Source organism: Anopheles coluzzii, chromosome 2 (assembly GCF_943734685.1).
Source record: "Anopheles coluzzii chromosome 2, AcolN3, whole genome shotgun sequence".
In the NCBI taxonomy this organism is placed as follows: Eukaryota; Metazoa; Arthropoda; class Insecta; order Diptera; family Culicidae; genus Anopheles; species Anopheles coluzzii.
Genome location: NC_064670.1, coordinates 6,482,631 through 6,502,868, shown reverse-complemented (window position 1 = coordinate 6,502,868; position 20,238 = coordinate 6,482,631). Strand labels below are relative to the sequence as shown.

Below are 20,238 nucleotides of genomic sequence, written 5' to 3'. Positions count from 1 at the left end.
GCATAACTCAGGTTTTGCCTCCTTACTGTTTTACCTCGGTGTGTTCGCAGGCTCTAATTGCAGAAGTTTGAAGATCGACTTACTGCACACACCTGCAGATATGAGAGCTTGTGATAAATGCGGCATTGGTCAGTCGGTGGGCTTAGAAACTGTACCGAACTGTTTTCAAGTTATTGCGTTGCTGATTTTATTGGGTGTGTGCGTATTTTTTTGTTTGCTTTAATAATTTCGTACGCATTTTAACCTCATTTTCGCACACCCGTATCTCGGTCACTCGGTACGGCGATTGTCTGCGAATGAATCCCCGAAAGTGAACGTCCGTGCAACCCGTGCGGGAATCGAGGATAATTGGTCTAGCTTTCCGTGCGGCCTGATGTGCGATCGTACTACGTGGGCTTGATCATGATCATTACCGAACGCTTCCGAAAGCGATCGTTCGGACAGGCACCGCATGGCCCCGATGGTCCGATACAATTGCTCATCGTTTGTCATACAAAATTGTTATTTGCTGTAGGCAGCTGTGACATACACACGAACGCACACACACAAAAAATCCCATTTTTATTACAACCTTTCCCTGCGGGGTCGAACAATGGACAAATAATCTGCCGCACAGCAATCCTTTCTAGCCTTCCTGAGCTGGTCAGGCTACGCTACTGCTCCATCGGACGGTGCGTTGCCCTGACAGGTGCTCCATTAGGGCCACTCACAACGCACCGTCCGCGCTGGATAGAAAGCGATCAATCACTCGTACAACAACAAAGGCGAAAAAAAATAGCCATCGCAATCGAACGGTGCCGCCAAAGTTTGGTGCGTGCCGCAAATTCGAGCAATAGCAACCACAACAGCAACAAAGCACACATTTTGATACATTCTCCCTGCCTTATTTCGCTCCCGCTACGTCGGCGAAGGATTTGGCGAAGGATGTATCGGATCGGTGAGCGCCAATGACGTGAAGCAATCCGTTTTGTGTAATAAAACACACATAAAAAAACCATTGTGCCGACACGTGTGTGGGACGACGGGACGGCGCGCACGTGTAATGGTGCCTTGAATGGTAACTAATTGCCCACTATCAACTACCGCACGGTGACGTGCTTCTTTGTAGGTGCCACACTACGAAAAGAAAAAAAGAGCTATCCAGTAACAAATCACCTACGATAAAATGGATAGCTATCGGAGAACTGTTGGTGTCTATGTGTGTATGTATGTTAAAGGGTAGATTGCTTTATGAGGGCGCAATTGTTGTTTGGATGTTACAGCGTAAGGAGTCTCTTGGGACGCAGAGATGCGAAGATGACAGATAGCTGAGTGACGGGTGATAAATCTGATTAATTAGAGGTGTAATGCTTACTTTCAACACGTCACACGTTCTGGTCTGGGAAGCGTTCCGAGCGTCTGTGCCTCGACAAAGTTGTCCAATTCGCGAAGCCAAGGCGTGTCAAAGCAAAATTGACATAAAGTCATAACCATTATCACGTTAATAAAACTCAACTACTCAAAACAATTAATACTTCTGCAACTAATTACAGTTGTAGCAAAGTACAACATCACCACCTTCATCAGGAAAGTTACACACCAAAGAAAAACACCGCCCGGTAAAAGGATGGTGGCTAAAAATGATTCACTGATTGGCTCGCTGGCGAAAGGCAGAAGAAGTTCTATTCAATCTTGGATAATTACTTTCCACTCAACACAACTGTCAATGGCTTAATGGAAGGAAAGCTCAACTGCTAGAACCGCTGTACAATCGACCCGTTGGACGATGCGATGACTTTGACGTGCGTTAACTTTGTCCACCATACTTCCACTCCGACGGTGGAAATGAAGCATAAGTTTGTGTGTCGCTCACAATTCATCAACATAGCGGTTTTGTGTCCGTGTCCGCACATTGATTATGTTTGCTTTCTCCAGTTGCCGGCGGCAAACTTTAATTCTGGACGTTTGGCGGAGTGCGGGTTGCACGATACCGCTGAAAAGCGGGGTAAGCTACGAGCTCGTTTTCCAGTGCTCGAGTTCATCAAGAGTTGGCAAAATAAGCAGCGTAGCTTTACAAAGTACCGCTTGCAGCTATGCGCTCCTGAACAGCTTGGTAAATATTAGTTCTACTAAGACGAAAATGCTTCAACATTGAGCAAATATGTTGATATGGATACACCACTATCAAACGATACACTGCAAATAATCCTGTTGCAAGCATTCTTACCGCACCACACCGGCATTGCGCCGGAAGATAATCTCATTATTGTGAAATGTGATGAGCAGGTGAAACGCGCAACCTCCTCATTGGGAAACAGCCACCATCCTCTCAATAATAGACTGTCTCCTCGTAGAGCTCTGCTACTACGGTAACTTTGCGACGAACGATGGAGTCATATTTCTCCCGGGGCCGTCTATTCAAGGATTTGTGAGGTCAGGGGATGCTGATGGGACAAGAGCATGTACTCAAATAAAACATTCCATAAAGCGTCCGGTCACGAAAAGGCCTCTGTTATCCCACAGCTCCGAAGAGCTTCATTTTCGAATGCTTCTCATCAATGTTCCAAGGATTAGTGCGGTTCTGGGGTGAGACGTACTTTGCATATATGTGGAACATCGTCTACCCTACCAAAGTAAGTCACAAATACCGGGGGCAATATTTCACAACGCCCCCATTTCCACTACTCCAAGGGAAGCTCTGCGCTTTGCATCCACCTGTTCGTCGGTATTCATGAGCCCATCTTCAGGAAACCAACCAATCTTCCTGTGTGGTAATAATATTGATTGAATTTATTAGCGAACATATTCAACTGGGACTACTACGGAAGGGAAGCAAAACACCAATGGACTGAGTTCTCTGAAACGCTGTAAGGCCGAGTTTTACACCGAGCCACTATAGTCTGCATCGTTTAGCTCCATTCTTCCAAGGAAACTCACCGATACGTTCTACATGCCTTAGGCGCTGGAAATCGCGAAGAGCTTCTAGGAGCAGGAGGCATATGCCTGCTCGGCACGAGTTTACCGTTAGGGCATCTTGTGTGTGCGTGTGTGTCTGTATGTAGTCGGTCTCCTCCGGAACCGAACTAGACCACATATCTAACGGTACGGCGGCCGGACGGTCTTCCAACACAGTCTGCAACACATGTGTAATCGTAGAATCGTTGGCTTACACGCCCGTGTGTATGCTGCCATGTATTCAAATTAGACATGGTTTCATACACCTTCCTTCCCCGTCCCCTATCCTTCCCCTGCATCTTATTCGTGCACCGCTTTTGATAACATTGCAATTATGATGACCGTTGCCGCTACTGTTAGCCATCTCGTGTGGACCAAGAGATGTGGATCGTTAGCATTTTTTTTTATTTTGCTGCTACTTGTGAAGTGAACTACATTCCCCATGGCAGGCCATTTTTAATGAACTTCGCTGCCTGTTCATGTTCCAGTTTATGGTGTAACTTTGAAGTTTGGCGAGAACTGTACATTAGGCAAGGTCCGTACATAGGCTTGCAGCTGTGTGGCGCAAATTGGGCGGCTTTTGAATTTTTGATAGAATCTCTTCTGTTGCAACACATGATGCCTCACGGGTACCGTTAAGCGGGCAAATGGATATCGGATGATTTACGTTCTACGATGGTGACAATAAAGGGCCGGAAAGTTTTGACTGTTTGATAACGGCATGTACTTGAAGGAGCCTATAGTGATGATTGCCCCATTGGTTGTTCAAACGCCATGGAAAGATCTATTACAACATCCATTTTCCCAAAGAGGACACTCCCCAATGAACCCTCTTCTAATGTGAGAACAGAGGTGATTGTCCCGCTTTGACATCTTTCACTTCTTCAAAAGGCAGTTTATAGCACCGTAGTACGTAGATTTCATTATCTTGTGAACCATTTACTCCTCCGTGTGCCATTCAAAACCAGATTAAGCATGATTTAGGAAGACATAAACTCATATCGGACGCCACCCAGTGCCTTCTAGCGCTTGCAAAACGCCTTTAAAATCGCTTCTTGACACATGTACCATGATTTGGATACGTAATTAACTCACTACACTCTCTCTCTCTCTATCTCTGTGCTTCTCCCTCAACGCTAGCTGTAACCGTCTATGACATGAGGTAACATTTTCGGGCCAACGCCTTCAGGCATTTCAAATTTAACGTCCTTTCGCATGGTGTGTTCCCGGGGGTTTCATTTATCTCATTAGCCAGCAAGCAAAACATCGGGCGGGCTGCGCTCGATCGGGCTGGCCAGCTTTGGAGGAGTGTATGCCTAGTAAAGCTTCAGCTCCCGAACGGATTGCAAATGTCAACCTCGTCAACCCTCTGTTTGTGCGTGGCTGGTAATTTTTTAATTACTGTCACACTGGTTTCGATCGTAAGATGAAATTGTTTTCCCGCCCAAAGACGAACGCAATGGAAAAATGGTTCGCAATTTCCGTCCCTAATGACTTTGGCAAAGCGGCGCGGGACTTTACCATTCCCATCCCGAAGACGAGCAGTTTTATGAGCGCTCTTGTCCCTTTTCTTCCAGACCCAGGAACTTCTCAGCGCTCCGTGAATGTTGCCAATGTTTTGGGGGGGGGAAAAGGCGAAAGTTTACGGTGCAAAACCTTTCTCCTCTGCCCCGTCCCCGGACATCACGCTAATTTGATTAATTACCTCAACTCGAGTTGAGTTGCGAAAGCTTCTGCTTCCTTGTGTTGAAGCAGAAAGCCTGCCGTCTGTGTGAGTGTGTGTGTGTTTGTCTCGGTGTTGTTGTCGCTCCCCAAAAGGCGTTAGAGATGATGGGGAAGAAAAACACAGCAATAAAAGAAACACCCAGTGCCGTAACGATCTATTACGATTGCTTCAACCCAGTAAGTGCGTAATGTCCTGATGAGGCGTAAAAAAGAGTTATGACCATCCGCCTCGCACAGGACCCTTTTTCGGTGTCAGAGTTTAGTGCCCGGGCCGCCTCCCGGGGTTTCGTTGGAAATGACCCACCGGGTGAGAGAGTGAGAGAGCGAGGGATCACAGCACAGCATCAGCAACGGTCTCATTTGTGGTCTAGCCCGACCTCCCAAGGGTGGGTCACTGTGTGTTGTGAAATCACTCAATTACAGACACAAACACAGGGGGGTGGAGGAGGTTAGAGGAAGAAATTGGGTAATTTCGGTGACACCGAGAGACCTCGCCTTCGTGTTATGGTTACAGTTGCACTTTGCCAGCCTTAGATTGCGTACATCTTGCAGTAGTCGGCTCGGGCCAGAAGTTGCGCACACACGGAACATTGCCTACACCCTTGGCGTGTAATTTAAGATGCACTGTATGTGTGTGTGTGTGTTTGTATGTGCTCATACACGCATGTCAAAGTGCAAAACGGCGCCCACCCAGCGCTCCGCTCGGAACAGATCGAGTCATAAATCTTTTGCAGTCGAATGCACATGCAATGATGTATCGTGGCAACTTGTTTACCGCATTCGTGCAACACCACCATGCATCCAGTGACAATGCGTCAATGCTACTGTCAATTGCATTATTCCATCCCACCAGGCGAGATGCAATCGAAATTACAGTCACGCTCAGCATGCGGTCATAGTGCATGGGAGAGATAGAGAGACACACAATAAAAGCGAAAGGAACGCAATGAAAGCAGTAAAAGTGAAACTGCCGGCTGAAAAGAGAGAGGGAGGGAGGAGCTGGCCATGAGCTTGCAACTTGGGCACACCTCCCATGGGCACCGATGCAGCTGTTCTTCTTTGACACACTCACCCCCTTTTTGTCCACCTTTCGATCGAAAGTTTCGCGGTCAATCGCGGTGAAGGTGCGCAATCGGGAAGTAAATCACTGGACGGACGGCAAACACGGTTTCCGGTTGTGGCGTTTTGTGCCCGGCGCAAGGAATGGATGAAAGGATCAAGGTTTTTTTATAGCGAGTGAACGTGTCAAGGATTAACGAACCATCGGGAAGGTGAAAGGGCAAATTATAGTTTTGCCTTGCAAAATGGGATGGCACCCCCTCCCAGCAAGTGGGTGTGTTACATTAATTTTGATCGTTGATACTCCTGATACGAGAGGTCAAACATTCGCCCCACTTTGCACGATACTCCTGCTTGATTATTTATGCATTATGCTTGCATAGCGAGTGATAAGCTCCTCCGCATTACAACAGCATGCGCAGGGAATTCACATTTTGCCACAATATCCCCAACTGAAACCGAAGCCAGAGGCAATGCCGCGAAACACGAGTTGAATGGTGCAAAAACCGTTGACCGTGACGGCGAGTCTCCCGAAGCCGGCAGTGTGGCCTTCACGAGCCACTCAATAATTTTCGATGACCGTGATGGATGGATGGTTTTGCTTTCTTTTTTTTTTCGGACCATTCCGACCTCCCTTTTCACTGGATTCGCGCGCGCAAAGGGAATAGAGAAAGGAACGGCAAAAGATTGTTGCAACTCGCGAGCCCTCTTCTGCCCGTCCTAAACTTGAGAAGTGTGTGCGAACATGGAAAGCATAAAAAGGCGAAGATAAACAAATCATGTTAATAAACTACCCGCAACCATCGAGGGGAGGGCGGGGCCGGAGGTTTGGGGCCGGACGATCAAGATTAAAAGCTATCCTTAGCGTTATTGAAAGAGAACCCGGCTGGCAGCTTTGATCCGACCTCCCAGCAGCATCGTGCCGTGGGTGGAGTTGATCCAATTACTTCGATTTGCTCACTGACTGATGATGCGGACCGACTGGCGGATGAGGAGGGATTTGCTTGATTTTTGTTTTTTTTTGTTTCACTGACCGCCGTTTGTGCATTTAGCAGCGATGCGAAAAAAAGCGTGTTATTAATGATTATGCTCGGCAAGAAATATGATATGCAAACAACGTCATTATGAACCTGCGCGTATCATCCCACTGGGCGGAGTGTGTTTGTAACGTTCGAGTGTGCACGAGCGGCCAAAAAGATCATCAAATGGTCGGGCCCTTTTTGTGTGTGTGCAATGAAAACATGCGCGCCAGTGCTTTCCTTCCGGTTCATTGGAAAACGGAAAGGGGGATGTGCGAGAAGAGCTGTGTGTGGTAGTGTTTTCCCGCTTTTCCCCATTTCTTTCCCGAGTGCACACGCCCGAGTGCGTCGTTCGATAAGACGCTGCAGATGATGGATGGAACTGCTGGATGCTCTGGTTGCGCGAGCCGGGCCGGAAGCAGCCCGCGGACTTGCGAGCACTGGACAAGTGAAAGTGCGGAAAGGGGTTTGACGGAGCACGACGCTTTAATCGGTACCGGGGGAGAAGGCCGGCCCGGCGGCTCACGGAAAGGAAAAGGAATTATGATTGGCAGTTTTTGAGCACCGTCTTGTAGTATTAGTATCTTCGGTGGCAACGGTTTTTCAACGGTTCGCCTGTGATTCCCGGTGCGGAAAGATTGGCACTTCCGGACACCAGTGTGGTCCAACGACCCTACCAAAAAGGGTGCAGTGTTTGAAGAGGGTTTGAATCTTTTGGTTGTTACCCTTTTTTTGTGGGCAAATGGTTACACAGAGATCGGCGATACAAAAGTTCACACTTTGAGGGCGTTTGATCGATTTCAGTGCAACCGGAAAACGGGTATGAATTTAAATAAAGCTCTTACCAGAGTGCCTTTGCTGGTCCCCCAATGGCTTGTGCCGAACCCCAGGGGATGATTTTATTGATGATGGATGATGGCTTTTGTCACATGACGCGATGAACGATGATTTCTTGGGTTAAAGGTCACGCAAAGGGCTGCGAAATGCAATGTAGACATTGTGTTAATGATGCTTTAAGCAGAATTTATCGGTTGTTAAACCGATTTATGTTGGTGTGGCTGATGAACTGAAACACTTTAAGCTGTGTTACATTTGCACTGTCTAACCTTAAAGCAATAAACAACATAGCTAGACGTTAATGGCGTTAAATACTAATCAAAATCTATTGTTGAAAGAGAAACACTCGTTTTAGTCACCCTTTCTTTTCATAATCAACACTATTAGCAATAAATCTTTGATTCGATTTTCGCCCGTAAAACGGCAAACTTTGTTCTACGCCATCGGCAAACAAACAGTGAAATCTCCAATCCCTCCCTCCGGGCACAAAACTCCATCCCTTTTCTGGCTCATTGGTTACTCAGGCCAGCGGCTACCGAAAGGATAAGTGCCCGCGGTTTCTTCCCCCCTTCTCACAGCCAACTTCCCCACAATGCTCACCAACCAAAGTAGGAAAATAATTACGTATAATTAAAACTTTAAATAATGCACACACAGAGACGCCCTCTCGCTGCCAACAACGGTCCTGCACCGAAAAGTTCCTTTTTCCGGGACGCCCATTTGCTTTGTTCGACCATTTTCCCGCGCATGCAGCTTACTTTTGGTGCACTCGCTGGTGCTGCGCTGGGGGTAGGATTTTTGGAGAAAGCACAACTTTTCACTGCACTGTGCTTTTGCTTCCTTTGTGCAACGTTTGTCCATTAGATTGTTTGCGGCAGCTTGGTCCACACCGCTTGGTGCAGCAGGAAAGAAAAGTTCAGTTTTCGGAGGTACCAGCATGGTTTCGTTGGCGCTTTGCTGCCTGGATGTACAATTTCGGGGCCTGCGTTTCATTGTCCTTGTGAATCATTTAGACCGAAGGAATTTCTGTGTATGTGTGGGTGTGGTGTGCAGGGTGGTGCAGCCGGAAGTGCAGCCGAAACGGTTCGCCCAAATTCGCCCCAAAAGTGGTAAGCAGAATTTCGCAGCCGCGGGTGCGGCACCCAGGCAAACGGTGATCGGCAAACAAAACGCTGCGGACGTCCAATTGCACTCGCCAAAGTTGTGTTTTTGGCTTGTTTAACCCTTCCCCCCATTGCCTCCCCATGCCCTTGTCGGGACGGGTTGTGATTCGTGGACGCACGTTCCCAAATGAAACTTCCCCCAAGGCCGCTTCTGTCCGGGAAGCAGCTGTTTTATTATATCTTAGTCGTTTTTTTGTTCTCTGTCTGCGCTTTCGGCCACTTTTTCGAGGACCGTACGCCACAAACGGCACCCGAGCAAACTGCTTAAGAAAACTCGTTTCAAATTGGCGGCATCAGTGTGTGTGTGTTGGCCGTGGTTGTCACGATGCAGCAGCAGCAGCAGTGCATTCATAATGCAACCGTGCTGTAAGCTGCATCAAGAAGTGTAGCGCACTAGGTGAAAGGAATATCCTCGGTTCGGGGTCTGTATGCGCCTGCAACTGGCCCATCATTTATTTACCTTGCACCAAGGAGGGAAGCGAAGGTAGGTAGGGGCGCGTTTTATTTCTTGCGGACACAACTGCCAATGACGCACAGCAAGCATGCCGGCAGCCGTTCTTTTGACAGTTTCGCTGCTTAGTTGGAAGACTTGCTACAAAAGATCGTTGTTTTTGTATGTTGATGGAGCTCAATTTGCTGGTTGTTCCTGCCATTGCTTACCTCAGAAAAAAGGGGCTTCAGCAGCGAAGGAAAGCGTAAAGAAAAGCGATTCCAAAGACGTGAGGATTACATTGGAAGCACCCGTGAAGAAAAACAAAAGCACCGCGCCGTCCCTGCTTCAGGCCACTTGTAATGGATACGGATGGAGTTTACTTTTCGCCGCCTAACAATCGAAAAACCGAATCCTCCTTCCCGTGCCACCCCCAAAACACTCCCAACGACGACGACGTTCCTCTTCGCCCAGAACCCGTCAATTCCGTTCCGTGTGTTACTACGTATCGGAAAGTGAAATGGAGAAAATTGAGATGCCTTTTGGGTGGGATGAGGTGGCCGGGGGTGGATGGTTGCAAAAAAAGGGAAACAACATCACACCACCACAGGCCACCCAACGGGGGAAACGAAGAAAGTAATAGCACCGCAACGAAAACAAAACAAAAAACACATCCCTACAATATTAACAGCATTTCGTTTCCAATCGCTTAGCACCCTTGGCAAGAGGGAGCCAAGGGTGGAGGTGGGATGAAAATTTCCACAAAACATTCCAACGACCAGTTTCGGAAAAATAACGAGATGCTGTTGTGGTGCCTCGTTCGAAGCCTCCGCGGTCTGAGCATGGGAGGAGGGGGGGGGGGGGGCGTAAAAGCAGTTGATTGGGCGTGCCGAAAATCATTTTACGAACTTTTTCGAGGGGAAAAAACGAAAACGATGGGCTAAAGTCACAACCACTCGGAAGGTCCTTAAAGAAGGGAAAAAGAGTGATGGAGTTTGAGAGAGGGGGTGGTGGAATTGAGGTACAAAACAAATAAAGGAAATAGCAAACCCTGCCCGCCCTGCCATTTAGCTTTTCTCTTAGAGGCGCGCTGCTCCGTCCGAAACAATTCGCCGAGTGAAGAAACAATTGGGAGGACATTTTCGAAATTCATGACGCTGGGCAAGGTGCGGTGAGGTGGGGAAAACCTCATTCCTTTACCGCAAATTAGCTCTCGGTGCCAAATTCAACACCCACCCTTCCCCCCCCTCCCTGGCACAAAGGATAAACTTCCTGCCCGCTGTTTTGGTGGCGTCGGTTTTTCGCATTTGACAGTTGACTACTTGCAAAATTGGATAATTAAAATAGACGCTGTGATTAGAGTTTAACGCCACCGACATCCTTTCGCCACCTCGACAGTTGTTTCCGACGCTCGTTCGCGTTCGTATAAAGGGCCGTGATTTGCGTCCATCTGCCGTCAGCCATCATCATCATCATAATCGCCGGCGGAGAGAAAGTGTCGCGAAACAAAGCTTTAAATACAATTTTATACTTTTTTTTTATCGCGCCCTGCTTTCCCAGGGGAAAGCAAACACGGTGTGTCCACCCCGCAAGCGTCTCCGATTAAAGCACATTTTTGCTCAGGAAACGAAACACTTTTGCAATGCGGAGATTCGGGGCGCAAAGGCAGATTCGCCGGAAAATTGCCATAGCAATCGTGCCGAATTCCTGATTGCGATCTTCACAACCGTTCAACCGATGGTGTGAGACAGTGGGGGATGGCGCAACTGCTGGGAGAGTCGGTGCCAAAAATGCTGTGCTTTAGCGCCAAATGGGACGGAAACCTCCCGGAAAGCGCCTGCACCTTTTCACAGGCCTCTTGTCTTAGCCGGAAAATGGTTATTAGATCCGGTCAAAACGTTCGCCGTACCTTAATTAAATTGCCGTGGAGATGTAGGATGGAATGGTTTAGGGAGAGCGGGTTTCTCTTTTTTTGCTGCTGCTGTGATGTGGGGAGGAGTGGGAATACTGTGTGGCAATCGCCAGTGAAGAACTAATCAAATCTGTGTTGTGGATGGCGGCTTGTATGCATTCGAAATCGACAAGCAAAATCATATTTATCGAGATACGAGATAGAAGGAGCTAAAATTGTTGGCAGATCATGAGATTCCCTCATTCAAGCTCCAACAAAGCGTGATTTTGAGCTTAAAACGTTAGTTTTATTGAATACTGTACATAAATTTAGGCGTTTTGTGGTGCCTATTGCATACGTTTAGGCAAAGAATCAATGAGAACGCCTAAAGTTATGCAAATTCTGTTAAAATTTGCTTCTTTATGCACTTATTTAAATCCAAGCAAAAATTCACACAAGATATTTGCTCAAGAGAATGAACAACTGTTTCTTATCCCGAATCCGCATCGTTCGAAATAATAAAATTCAATCAGAACGGTGAACATTCTGAGAGAATGCTTGCTTCCAGCAGGACACGAACGCTCTGCTTTATCTTCATCTTAAATCCACTGGCTTGGAGGTTAAAGGTCAGCCCAGTTTGTGTGCTGTTGGCCCCGGGTGGCACACACACACACACACACAACAAATTGCTCGCCCGAAAATCACCTCCAAAACGATCTCGACGGATTTGGCCATAGCACGCCAGCCAGCCGCTCCGGGGGGAAACCGGGAATTGGGTCCAGCACCGCGCGCAAAGAAACCGCACCAACAACAACAACACCATCATTACCGATTCCGGTCACATGCGTTCCCATCATCAGCACTACACCGCAAATCATCAAAACGGACATTCAGCCCCGGAGGCTTCCACCCGGAGTCTCATCGCGCTCATTTCGTGACAATGACCGTTTGTGGCGTTTGATGAGCACGCGCCGGCCGCCGGCCGCCCCCTTGAGAGGAGGTATAGCTTCGTTACCAAAGTTTGCCGGTTTTGTAGCTTTTGGGAGGAGGTCCGCGTGTTGGAGGACGAGAGGGGAATGAGTTTTTGTTGTTTTTTTTGGGCTGTTTCTCGCAGCCAAATGTAAGATTGTGTGCGCCCACACGCTGTCCCAAACTAATTTGCTCCGTGACGAATGTTTACATTTGGGGGAGAGTTGATTCCCCTTGCGGCGGGAGTGTGTAGGTGGTACGGAAAAACTTGCCCCATGTTCCCAATCTCACCGGCCTGTCACACACATACACATACACATACGCACACAATTATCCATCGGGTCCGACAATCAGAGACCGAGCAAAGAGCGCAATAGGCCGGACACGAGTCGGAAGAAGCTTTCATCAGAAGCGACGCACGTTGTGCCCCACAGTACGCCCAACCCAACCTGGAGGTGTATTATTTTAACAAACGAACATGGCACATGACATAGGTAGAGATGGGAAATGGTTAGGGAAAATGGGCTCCCAGCTGAGCCCACTGATGAACTCAATCTTTCTCTCTTTCTCTCGGTTTCGCTCACGTAAGTACAGCGGGATTTGATTGATTTTTGATGAACGTGCGGCACCCAATGTGAAATGAACGAAATGAGAAGAAAACAATCGTTTGAGGAGCAAAGAGAGCGATGAGGACGATAAGAATGAGGCTTTCAAATGCAACCGAACAGGCCGATGACGTTCCCGTTTTGGGTATGCTACATGGCACCGTTGATGATGATGATGATGGTGACAATACGGACAGGTCATTATGTTTAATTTCAATTACAAACTCAATTACGAACGAATCAGCGAAATAAAAGGCATGGAAAGAGGGAATGGGAACAAGAATTGGGAGGAAAAACAAAGTTACGCCAAAGCTTTTTCTTTTTGTGCTGGACAACTTTTCTCTCTGTAGCTTTTGTTTCCTAGAATCCCCCCCAAAAAAAAAAGCGAACGAATCTACACAGATTTGCACATGGGAAACTTTACATTCTCGGTCGTAATCGCCCCTTTCCTCTGTGGTACATTTCCGCCCTTCCTTTTTTCGCTTTGGTCTGCTGGTGGACGGTGAATGCTTTTTGTGCTTTTAGCTTTCGACTTTTCAAAAGCCTTTCGATCGGATGTGATTTCGATGCAAATGAATGCAATGCGGCGGTAGTTGTTCTTTCTTTTCTTTTGCGACACAATTGCTAAATCATTCCAATTTGCTGCAAGCGTGTCCAGAACGCAGGGGCAGCACGGGAAGTGCTCGATGGAAGACTGTCGATGGATTGTAATTAATTTCATCCGTCTCCGTTGCGATGAATAATTTTGCAGCCAGTTTAATTGAGCATCCGCAATCCGCAATCGCCTTCCCGCATGCCCCCGTGGCTGAGCTGACATCTGATTGGAAGCGGCGGTTCAGCAGCAATAATTGAATCTATGCTTTTTAAACCATTTAATCCGCATTGGGCGCAGCGCGCGCGGCAATCAAAACCAATCGTCGGATTGCCATTTCGTGCCGCTTCGGCATAAAACCTAAAAGTACAACGAGAGCACACTTTCTTTCAATTTCACCCGAGACCATTTATGATTTGCTGGATAACGGAGCTGAATGCGCAAGTTTTTGGAATATTATTGGAATAATCCGCGGTACGTTTTGTGCTGCCAGGCTGCTGCGGGCTTTTGCTTTTCCGCAGAATTTGCATGGCTCTCACTTTCAATGCGCTGCGAACATCGTTTATCGTGCACGGTAAGAATGTGTATCCTTTCTCGGGTGCGGAGGGGGCGTTTGTTCGATTGTTGGTTCAGCTTCCCGATGCAAGCAAAAACGGAGCCGCTGGCTGGCACGAGTGGCACAACATTTTCCTGCGAACTCGTTAATCCCTTCGTGCCCCGCCCCGGGCGAATGTTTGCAGGATTTTGTGGGGTGGGAGGCGTTTGTGCGAGGATTAACATATTAAATTACATGCTTTGGGTTCGTTGAAATGATGCGCACAACGTACGAACCCGATCAACCGACATAATCGGAGGGCAGATGTTAGATGTAACGAATTAAGTTGCATTTTAATGGGAATAAATTGAACGAGTTTGTGATTTAATGTAAAGGTTAAGCTGGCTGACAGTTGTGTTCAATTTTCAAATTCCATGACATGGTTTAAAGCTTGTTACTACAGTTGTGATTTGCTTTGTTACAAATTGTGTAATTTCCATGTCTAATTAAAATGCCATTAGGATTAAAAACGCCTAGATGTATGCAATCTGAATGACAAAAATGCATTTTGATCTCAAAATTTACAACATTTCACAAAACATCATGTTATTCGTTATAATTCCTCAAAAAAGAAAATGGTGCATACATTCTACACAACCCTTCAGTTTGTTGATAGAGTCACATAACCACACAGTTACAATTAGCCTGTTCTAGAGAATAATTATCCTCATTATTGTCACCGCACGATTTGCTCCCATGCAGTTACTGAATCTATATAATCTAATCACATTTACCGACACCTTCCAATCGATTGCATTGCGATACCGAATGTGTACTCCCAGCCCAGATTGCTTACTCCCAATTTACTCCTTATCTTGCAGCAAACATCTGCAAACTCCCAGAACTATCAGCAACAATTCGAGCCAGACTGTAAACCGATGCATGAAACAAGTATCAAGTAACACTTTGAAGACACAAAGGCTCGGGCAAAGTTCTACTTCTAAACTTGTTGACACACAGACGCACACACACACACACACATACATAAACACACGCATACAAGCCGGTTTACAGCCGGTGTGGTACGATGGTGTTTTAGGTTTGTTTGCTGGTTGATTCTAATTGCCTTAGTTACTGCGTCGGTGTGCACAGATGTGTGTATTTATGTGGTGGTGTTTAGCATTAAGGGACCCTTTAACAATCGATACGCACACACTTCAGGTTGCAGCTCGGGCTGGACGGCAGTGGGCGTTTTGGGAACACTAGTGAAAACATGCACCTTTACAGCACGCGCACACGCACACACAAAAGCACTATCCAATGCATCAACCGACCCACACACACACACACGCACCCGCCACCCACCCTCCCAATGTGTTAATCAAAAAGGGCGATAGAGGGAAATGCATTCAACGGAATAAAGTTTCGAGCCAAACACGAGAATCTTTTATTTCGATCCTTGCACAGAATGCACATTTTTACACACCACTGGACTCACCACCCTGGTAACGGGAACATAAAAAGCACATACACCAACCACCCCTCCAACCACCCTTGTGTACTGCACATTTGGACCGGGGAAAAACTTTTCCTCGGGCACAGGAAAACCGAACCGGTAGCCATTTGATCCCTTTTTTTTTGTTTGCAAAGTTGCCTGTTTTTTTCCTCCACCCAGCTAGCGATAAAGCCAAGGGCAGGGAAATTGTTGTGCTTTCACAGAGCAAATGGCTTTCCCGACGGTGGCAGTAGAAAATGTGCTTCCGATTTTCCAAAATGTATTCATGCGTTTCCCTTCCTTCGAGGGAAAAAGGAAGGCTGGCAATTCCAATCGGTCGTCTGTTTCGTGGATGTTTGATTTGTTTGTTTTTTTATTCGCCTGTTTCCTCTGTTTGCCGATAATACGTCGAAACCGACTAAACTAAACCATTTCCATCTCTATCCTTTTCTTTATCTTTATTCTTTGATATTTCTTTTTTTGCTGCTTTTGTAAATTTTCCCTCGACTTATTTCCTTTTCTTTCTTCTTTCTTTCTTTTCTTTTCTTTCCGCTTTCTATCTTTTCTTCTTTTTTTTATCCCCTTTTTCTAGGCACAATCGAACAGTTAGAGAGTACCTGTGTTTTTGATTCCGATTTCGGTCTCATCCTGAACTGTGCCTTCAAAAAGTCCGGCCTGTTTCGGGTGCGGAATTTGGGCGGCATCAAGGCCCACTTCGGGTTAGGTATGTTTCGTTTCGTTCAGGTTGTGTGTGTGTGTGTTTTTTGTTTATTTTGGGCATTTGTTCTGTTCTGCTACTACTTTCTTTAATTTGTTTCCTTACACTCTGCGTCTCGGAAGGGTTTTGCTAGCGTGCATTTTCTTTTTCCGTTTGTTTATTTTTTCTTCTCAACCCGATCTTCTGATCCTTTTGCTTTCACCCGGAAATGGTTCTTTTCTAACTCGGTCTCTTCTTTTCCCTGATACCTTTTCCTTCCTAACAACCTACAATTGGGTGGCTCCGGTGTTTCCCCCCTTTTGAATCGGTGCAGGCAATTCTATCCTATTAGCTGTTAAAAGCAATCGGAGCGTTCTGAGAAATATAATCAAAGCTCATAAGCGGATAGGAAAAGTTGTAAAAGCTAAGAGCAAAAGGCCAGTACCTGTTGCTAATAGATATTGCTTCGGGACGGGTTTGTTTTTCATTCCTCAATTCCAACGCATGAAACACGTGTTTCAAATGGCAAGGGTTTAGCAGTGCAGCGGAATGTTTCGTCTCAATTTTCAATATCACCTGTACGGCCCTTATTGGAATTACTGCCAACCGATGAACTATTTTTACATCCTTCCAAGTGGGTTCGTATTGGAATACAGCTCTATTAGAATGGCATCTGTTGCAAAACAGTCTAGCGCGCCTAATGGATCAGGTAGAAGTAGTAAATTAAATCACTTGCACTCTCCGCTTTCATTCAATGGAATGGAGAATGCAATATGGTATCGTTTTCAAATGCGACCAAAGAGGATAACAATTTCCAATTTATTTTAGTGGTGGAGCAATTGGAAGCATTGTGTTTTATGTGAATGCTGTAATGCGATGGTGCCACATCATTTCAGTTTAATTTGCATTCATTGGATCACATAATAGGGAACATACTGGAATAAATAATAACTTGTATGCAAATCTCGTCGCAAAAGCATCGATTGAGACCTTCCTTCAGACGATGAAGACGTAGTTGTAATACTTGATCATCAATTTGTCTTTGTTATCCCTGCACAACAACAAGACTCTCATCCAAAATAGAAATCTGATCCCAAACGGCCCTATGGCATCACCGTTTGAGCTATCACAGCTAGACAGCTAGCGAAACTTACCCTTTTGGCAAAATCGACGAGCTCAATCTCCCGTGGGTCGTGACCAATCCAGCCCAACATTCCGACCTGTCTCCTTTCGTCGATTTTCGCTTTCACTGCATCATCGTGCAGCGAAAATGGTGTGTTGTTGCCATACACCGTACTTACCTGCTCATTGAACCGTGTGTACTTTCGATCAACCGCCGCCCGAGGATCATCCCGCCCCATGTAGGGTATCACAATCATCAGCCCGCTTTAAAATGGACACCAAATTTTGTAACGCATCCCATCGCAGATGGGCTAAGCTAACGCCAACCCCCGGGGTGTTGCGAGGTGAAAGATACTTGCGAAGCAACTCTATTTTCTCCCCCGGCTGGACGTCGGCTGGAGTTGCGCAGTGCCGGGTTAGCCGGGTCTCGACGGGGTCCTCACCCTAGCCACGGCGATACGGCGATATGACTAATGGCTAATCACCACTGACCCCGTCTGGCGAACCTCTATTATACATTGCAATCAACAATTTAAATCCAATATGAATAGTAATTGCAAGACAGCGTTTGCTATGGGTCGTAGCATCGCACTGGCGGAGTGTGGAATCATTATGGAGAGAGCAAGTGCCATTTTAGAGAGTCGTAAATCGGTCGTCGTTGAACTGGCATTAGGCTTTAGGGGGAATTTTGCTGAAGCATACAATATTATAATAAATATATTTTTGTGATGTTTTAAGCTGAACGTTCTGTCCTAAAATCCCAGGTTTTGAAATACGTATTGCCTACCTTTCAGGCGTTTGCCCATGCCCATGCGGCTGAGGGAAACGGTTTAGCTAAACCCATTTCATTAGCTTCACAACTGCTTAGGTAAATCGATTCCAACGGTTACATTGTTCGAAACTCGGCGCTCAATCTGGCTGCAATGTTGCACAATCTCCTATAAACAAATCTCACCCCCATGGTACATAAACACTGCACCTTCCTCCCGTCGAAGCATGATTTATGCAGCGCCACGGGCCCATCACACACAAACGACAACGAAGCTAATGCATATAAATTATCGCTCCACCAACACTGACTGTGTGTGTGTGTGCCCTCAGTGCGGGATTTATCTTGACACAATAACTAGCTAAGCCCAGCTTACGACACACGTCGATTGCAGCGCCAACCGAAAGACGACAATCCGGGCCCCGGGATCCTGCCAATTTAGCTGTGCGATGCAGCCTCCGATGTGTGTCGCTGGTCGCCGCTTTGCGTACACGCGCAATTGTTCGCATTGCATCGGCCCAACAACAGCAGCAGTTCAGGATTGCTGCTGCTGATGCACTGCACTGCACCCATCGATGCAGCTTCCCGCGACCACCACCTGACGTTGGCATCAAACCATCCAGCTGGAAAATAAGGCCCGTTTTCACGGTTTCGTGTTTACTCTAAACCGCGCGCATGTGTGTGTGTGTTTGTATGCCTATGCGTATTCGAAAGGCAGCGGTGCGTAATATAACCCCTCGACCCGCTCGGGTAATGCAAAGCAATTTAATTAGCAAACATATGACGATCCGAGCGCCGATCCGCTCGCAAACTAAACGTGCACCGTTTCGGTAGCGCTTATTTGCATGCATTTGCGAACGATGCAAATTCAACATATCGGTTTCGCGATTTTCATCTCCGGTTCTGGGCAGGAACCGCGCGCCACCGTTCCTTTATTGTGGCTGTAGATAAAGGGTTCTCGTGCGCCCGCGTTTTACATGATTAGTTTACCCTCGTCGGTTGCGGAGATGGGTCAGCATAATCAGCGGTTGTGAAATGAAACGATTTGCAATATTTAATGTGGCTTTTTTCAGTATTGCTTTCGGAAAAGGTATGAATTCGAGCTATTTAGAGGGTATTTATATACATTCAGGAGCTTCATTGCTCGTTCTGCTCCATGTTACTGACGTTTATTGACCAACAGCCGAAAAGTATGCAATTTGCATGACAAACTGCTCCAAAGCCAACTCTGCAGCGCGATGTTCTAGTCCAAGCACAGGGTTTTATTGTACAGATAGGGCAAAAAAAGTGATCTACCCCTTTGGACAGCCAATGTCGATGGTAGCAATTGAATGGTACAGAAGCTTTTTACACCCATAAAACCATAACAGCCGCTAAAAGACCAGCACCGAACGCAATTCTCATCAAAACGGACATGCTGCCGCACGTTCCGCTTTCAAATGGCGGTCGTGCAATAATCGTAATCGTTTAACGGAAATGAAATGGGTTTGCATTTTATGACCCCTGCGAAACCGGAACGCTTTCCCGTACCTCCCCTCCCCGGGGTCCGTGCGGGAAAAAGAAAGTCCTGGCTATGTTTATTCTTTTGTTTACCACGTTGTTGTTTTCCTTTTTTTTGTTCTATTTGTGTATCGGGGCTAATTTTACGACATTTTCTTAAAGCTTCACCCCATGCAACAGTGGCTATCGAGTAGCACAGCTTTTTGTTGTGGCGGTACGCTTATCTTCGGATATGTTTTATGTGTGCCACATCACCATCGTAAACTTGTTGATGTTTGTTGAGGCGTTCTTTGTATTTTTCTTTCTCTCTCAACTCGCGCGCAACATTCCAAAAGTAGATTCTCCATGTTTGTCAGCCTGTAAAAGCTTTGCCGCATGTGTGTGTGTATGTGTGAGGCTGCACACACGCATTTGTATTTGCTGAGGTGGAATAAGCCCCTCTGGTTGCAAACTTGCTGCCAGCAGAACGCGCAAACGAGCGCGGCTTTTTCCGGCGAGCTTTCGTCAAGGAGTGTGGTTTACTGTTAAGCGCTTTCTTAAGTACCTCAATCGTGGAATTATGCTCGCGGGGAAGGGTGGGCACGTGGACGCGAAGAGGGTGGGAATCGTTCGGCGTCGTGTAAGCCCGTGTGTCACAGTTGGCGCAACGCTTGTTAGCTGTTTAGTAGCGAGTGTCGTAACGCAAAAAAAAGGGAACCAATCTTCACGCACACACACTTAGAGATACCAATCCGGCTTGTTTGAACAGCTGCTGAACATACTAAATCGTTTTTCAAAACGTTTGCCAGTTCCAGATAAAGGCAGATAAATGGTGATGGTTCGCTGTAAGCCAAAAATGCCACCCACTTCTGGCTGCATAATCATTGCTCAAGGCGTTTAATCACTTGAGTGCAGCT

At 46.7% G+C, this 20,238-nt stretch overlaps 1 protein-coding gene across 5 annotated transcripts in view; it reads left to right on the top strand.

Moving 5' to 3' along the window:
- LOC120949926 (proteoglycan 4) overlaps positions 1-20,238 on the top strand; it is a 64,848-nt gene that overhangs the window by 37,004 nt on the left and 7,606 nt on the right. For 4 of the 5 annotated variants that reach the window (XM_040367565.2, XM_049605382.1, XM_040367568.2 and 1 more), the window contains exon 3: positions 15,847-15,978. The exons of the other annotated variant lie outside the window; for it this stretch is intronic. In XM_040367565.2, coding sequence (XP_040223499.2) covers positions 15,847-15,978 — 132 coding nt within the window. The remainder of the gene's footprint in view (positions 1-15,846; positions 15,979-20,238) is intronic. 5 annotated transcript variants of the gene reach the window in all.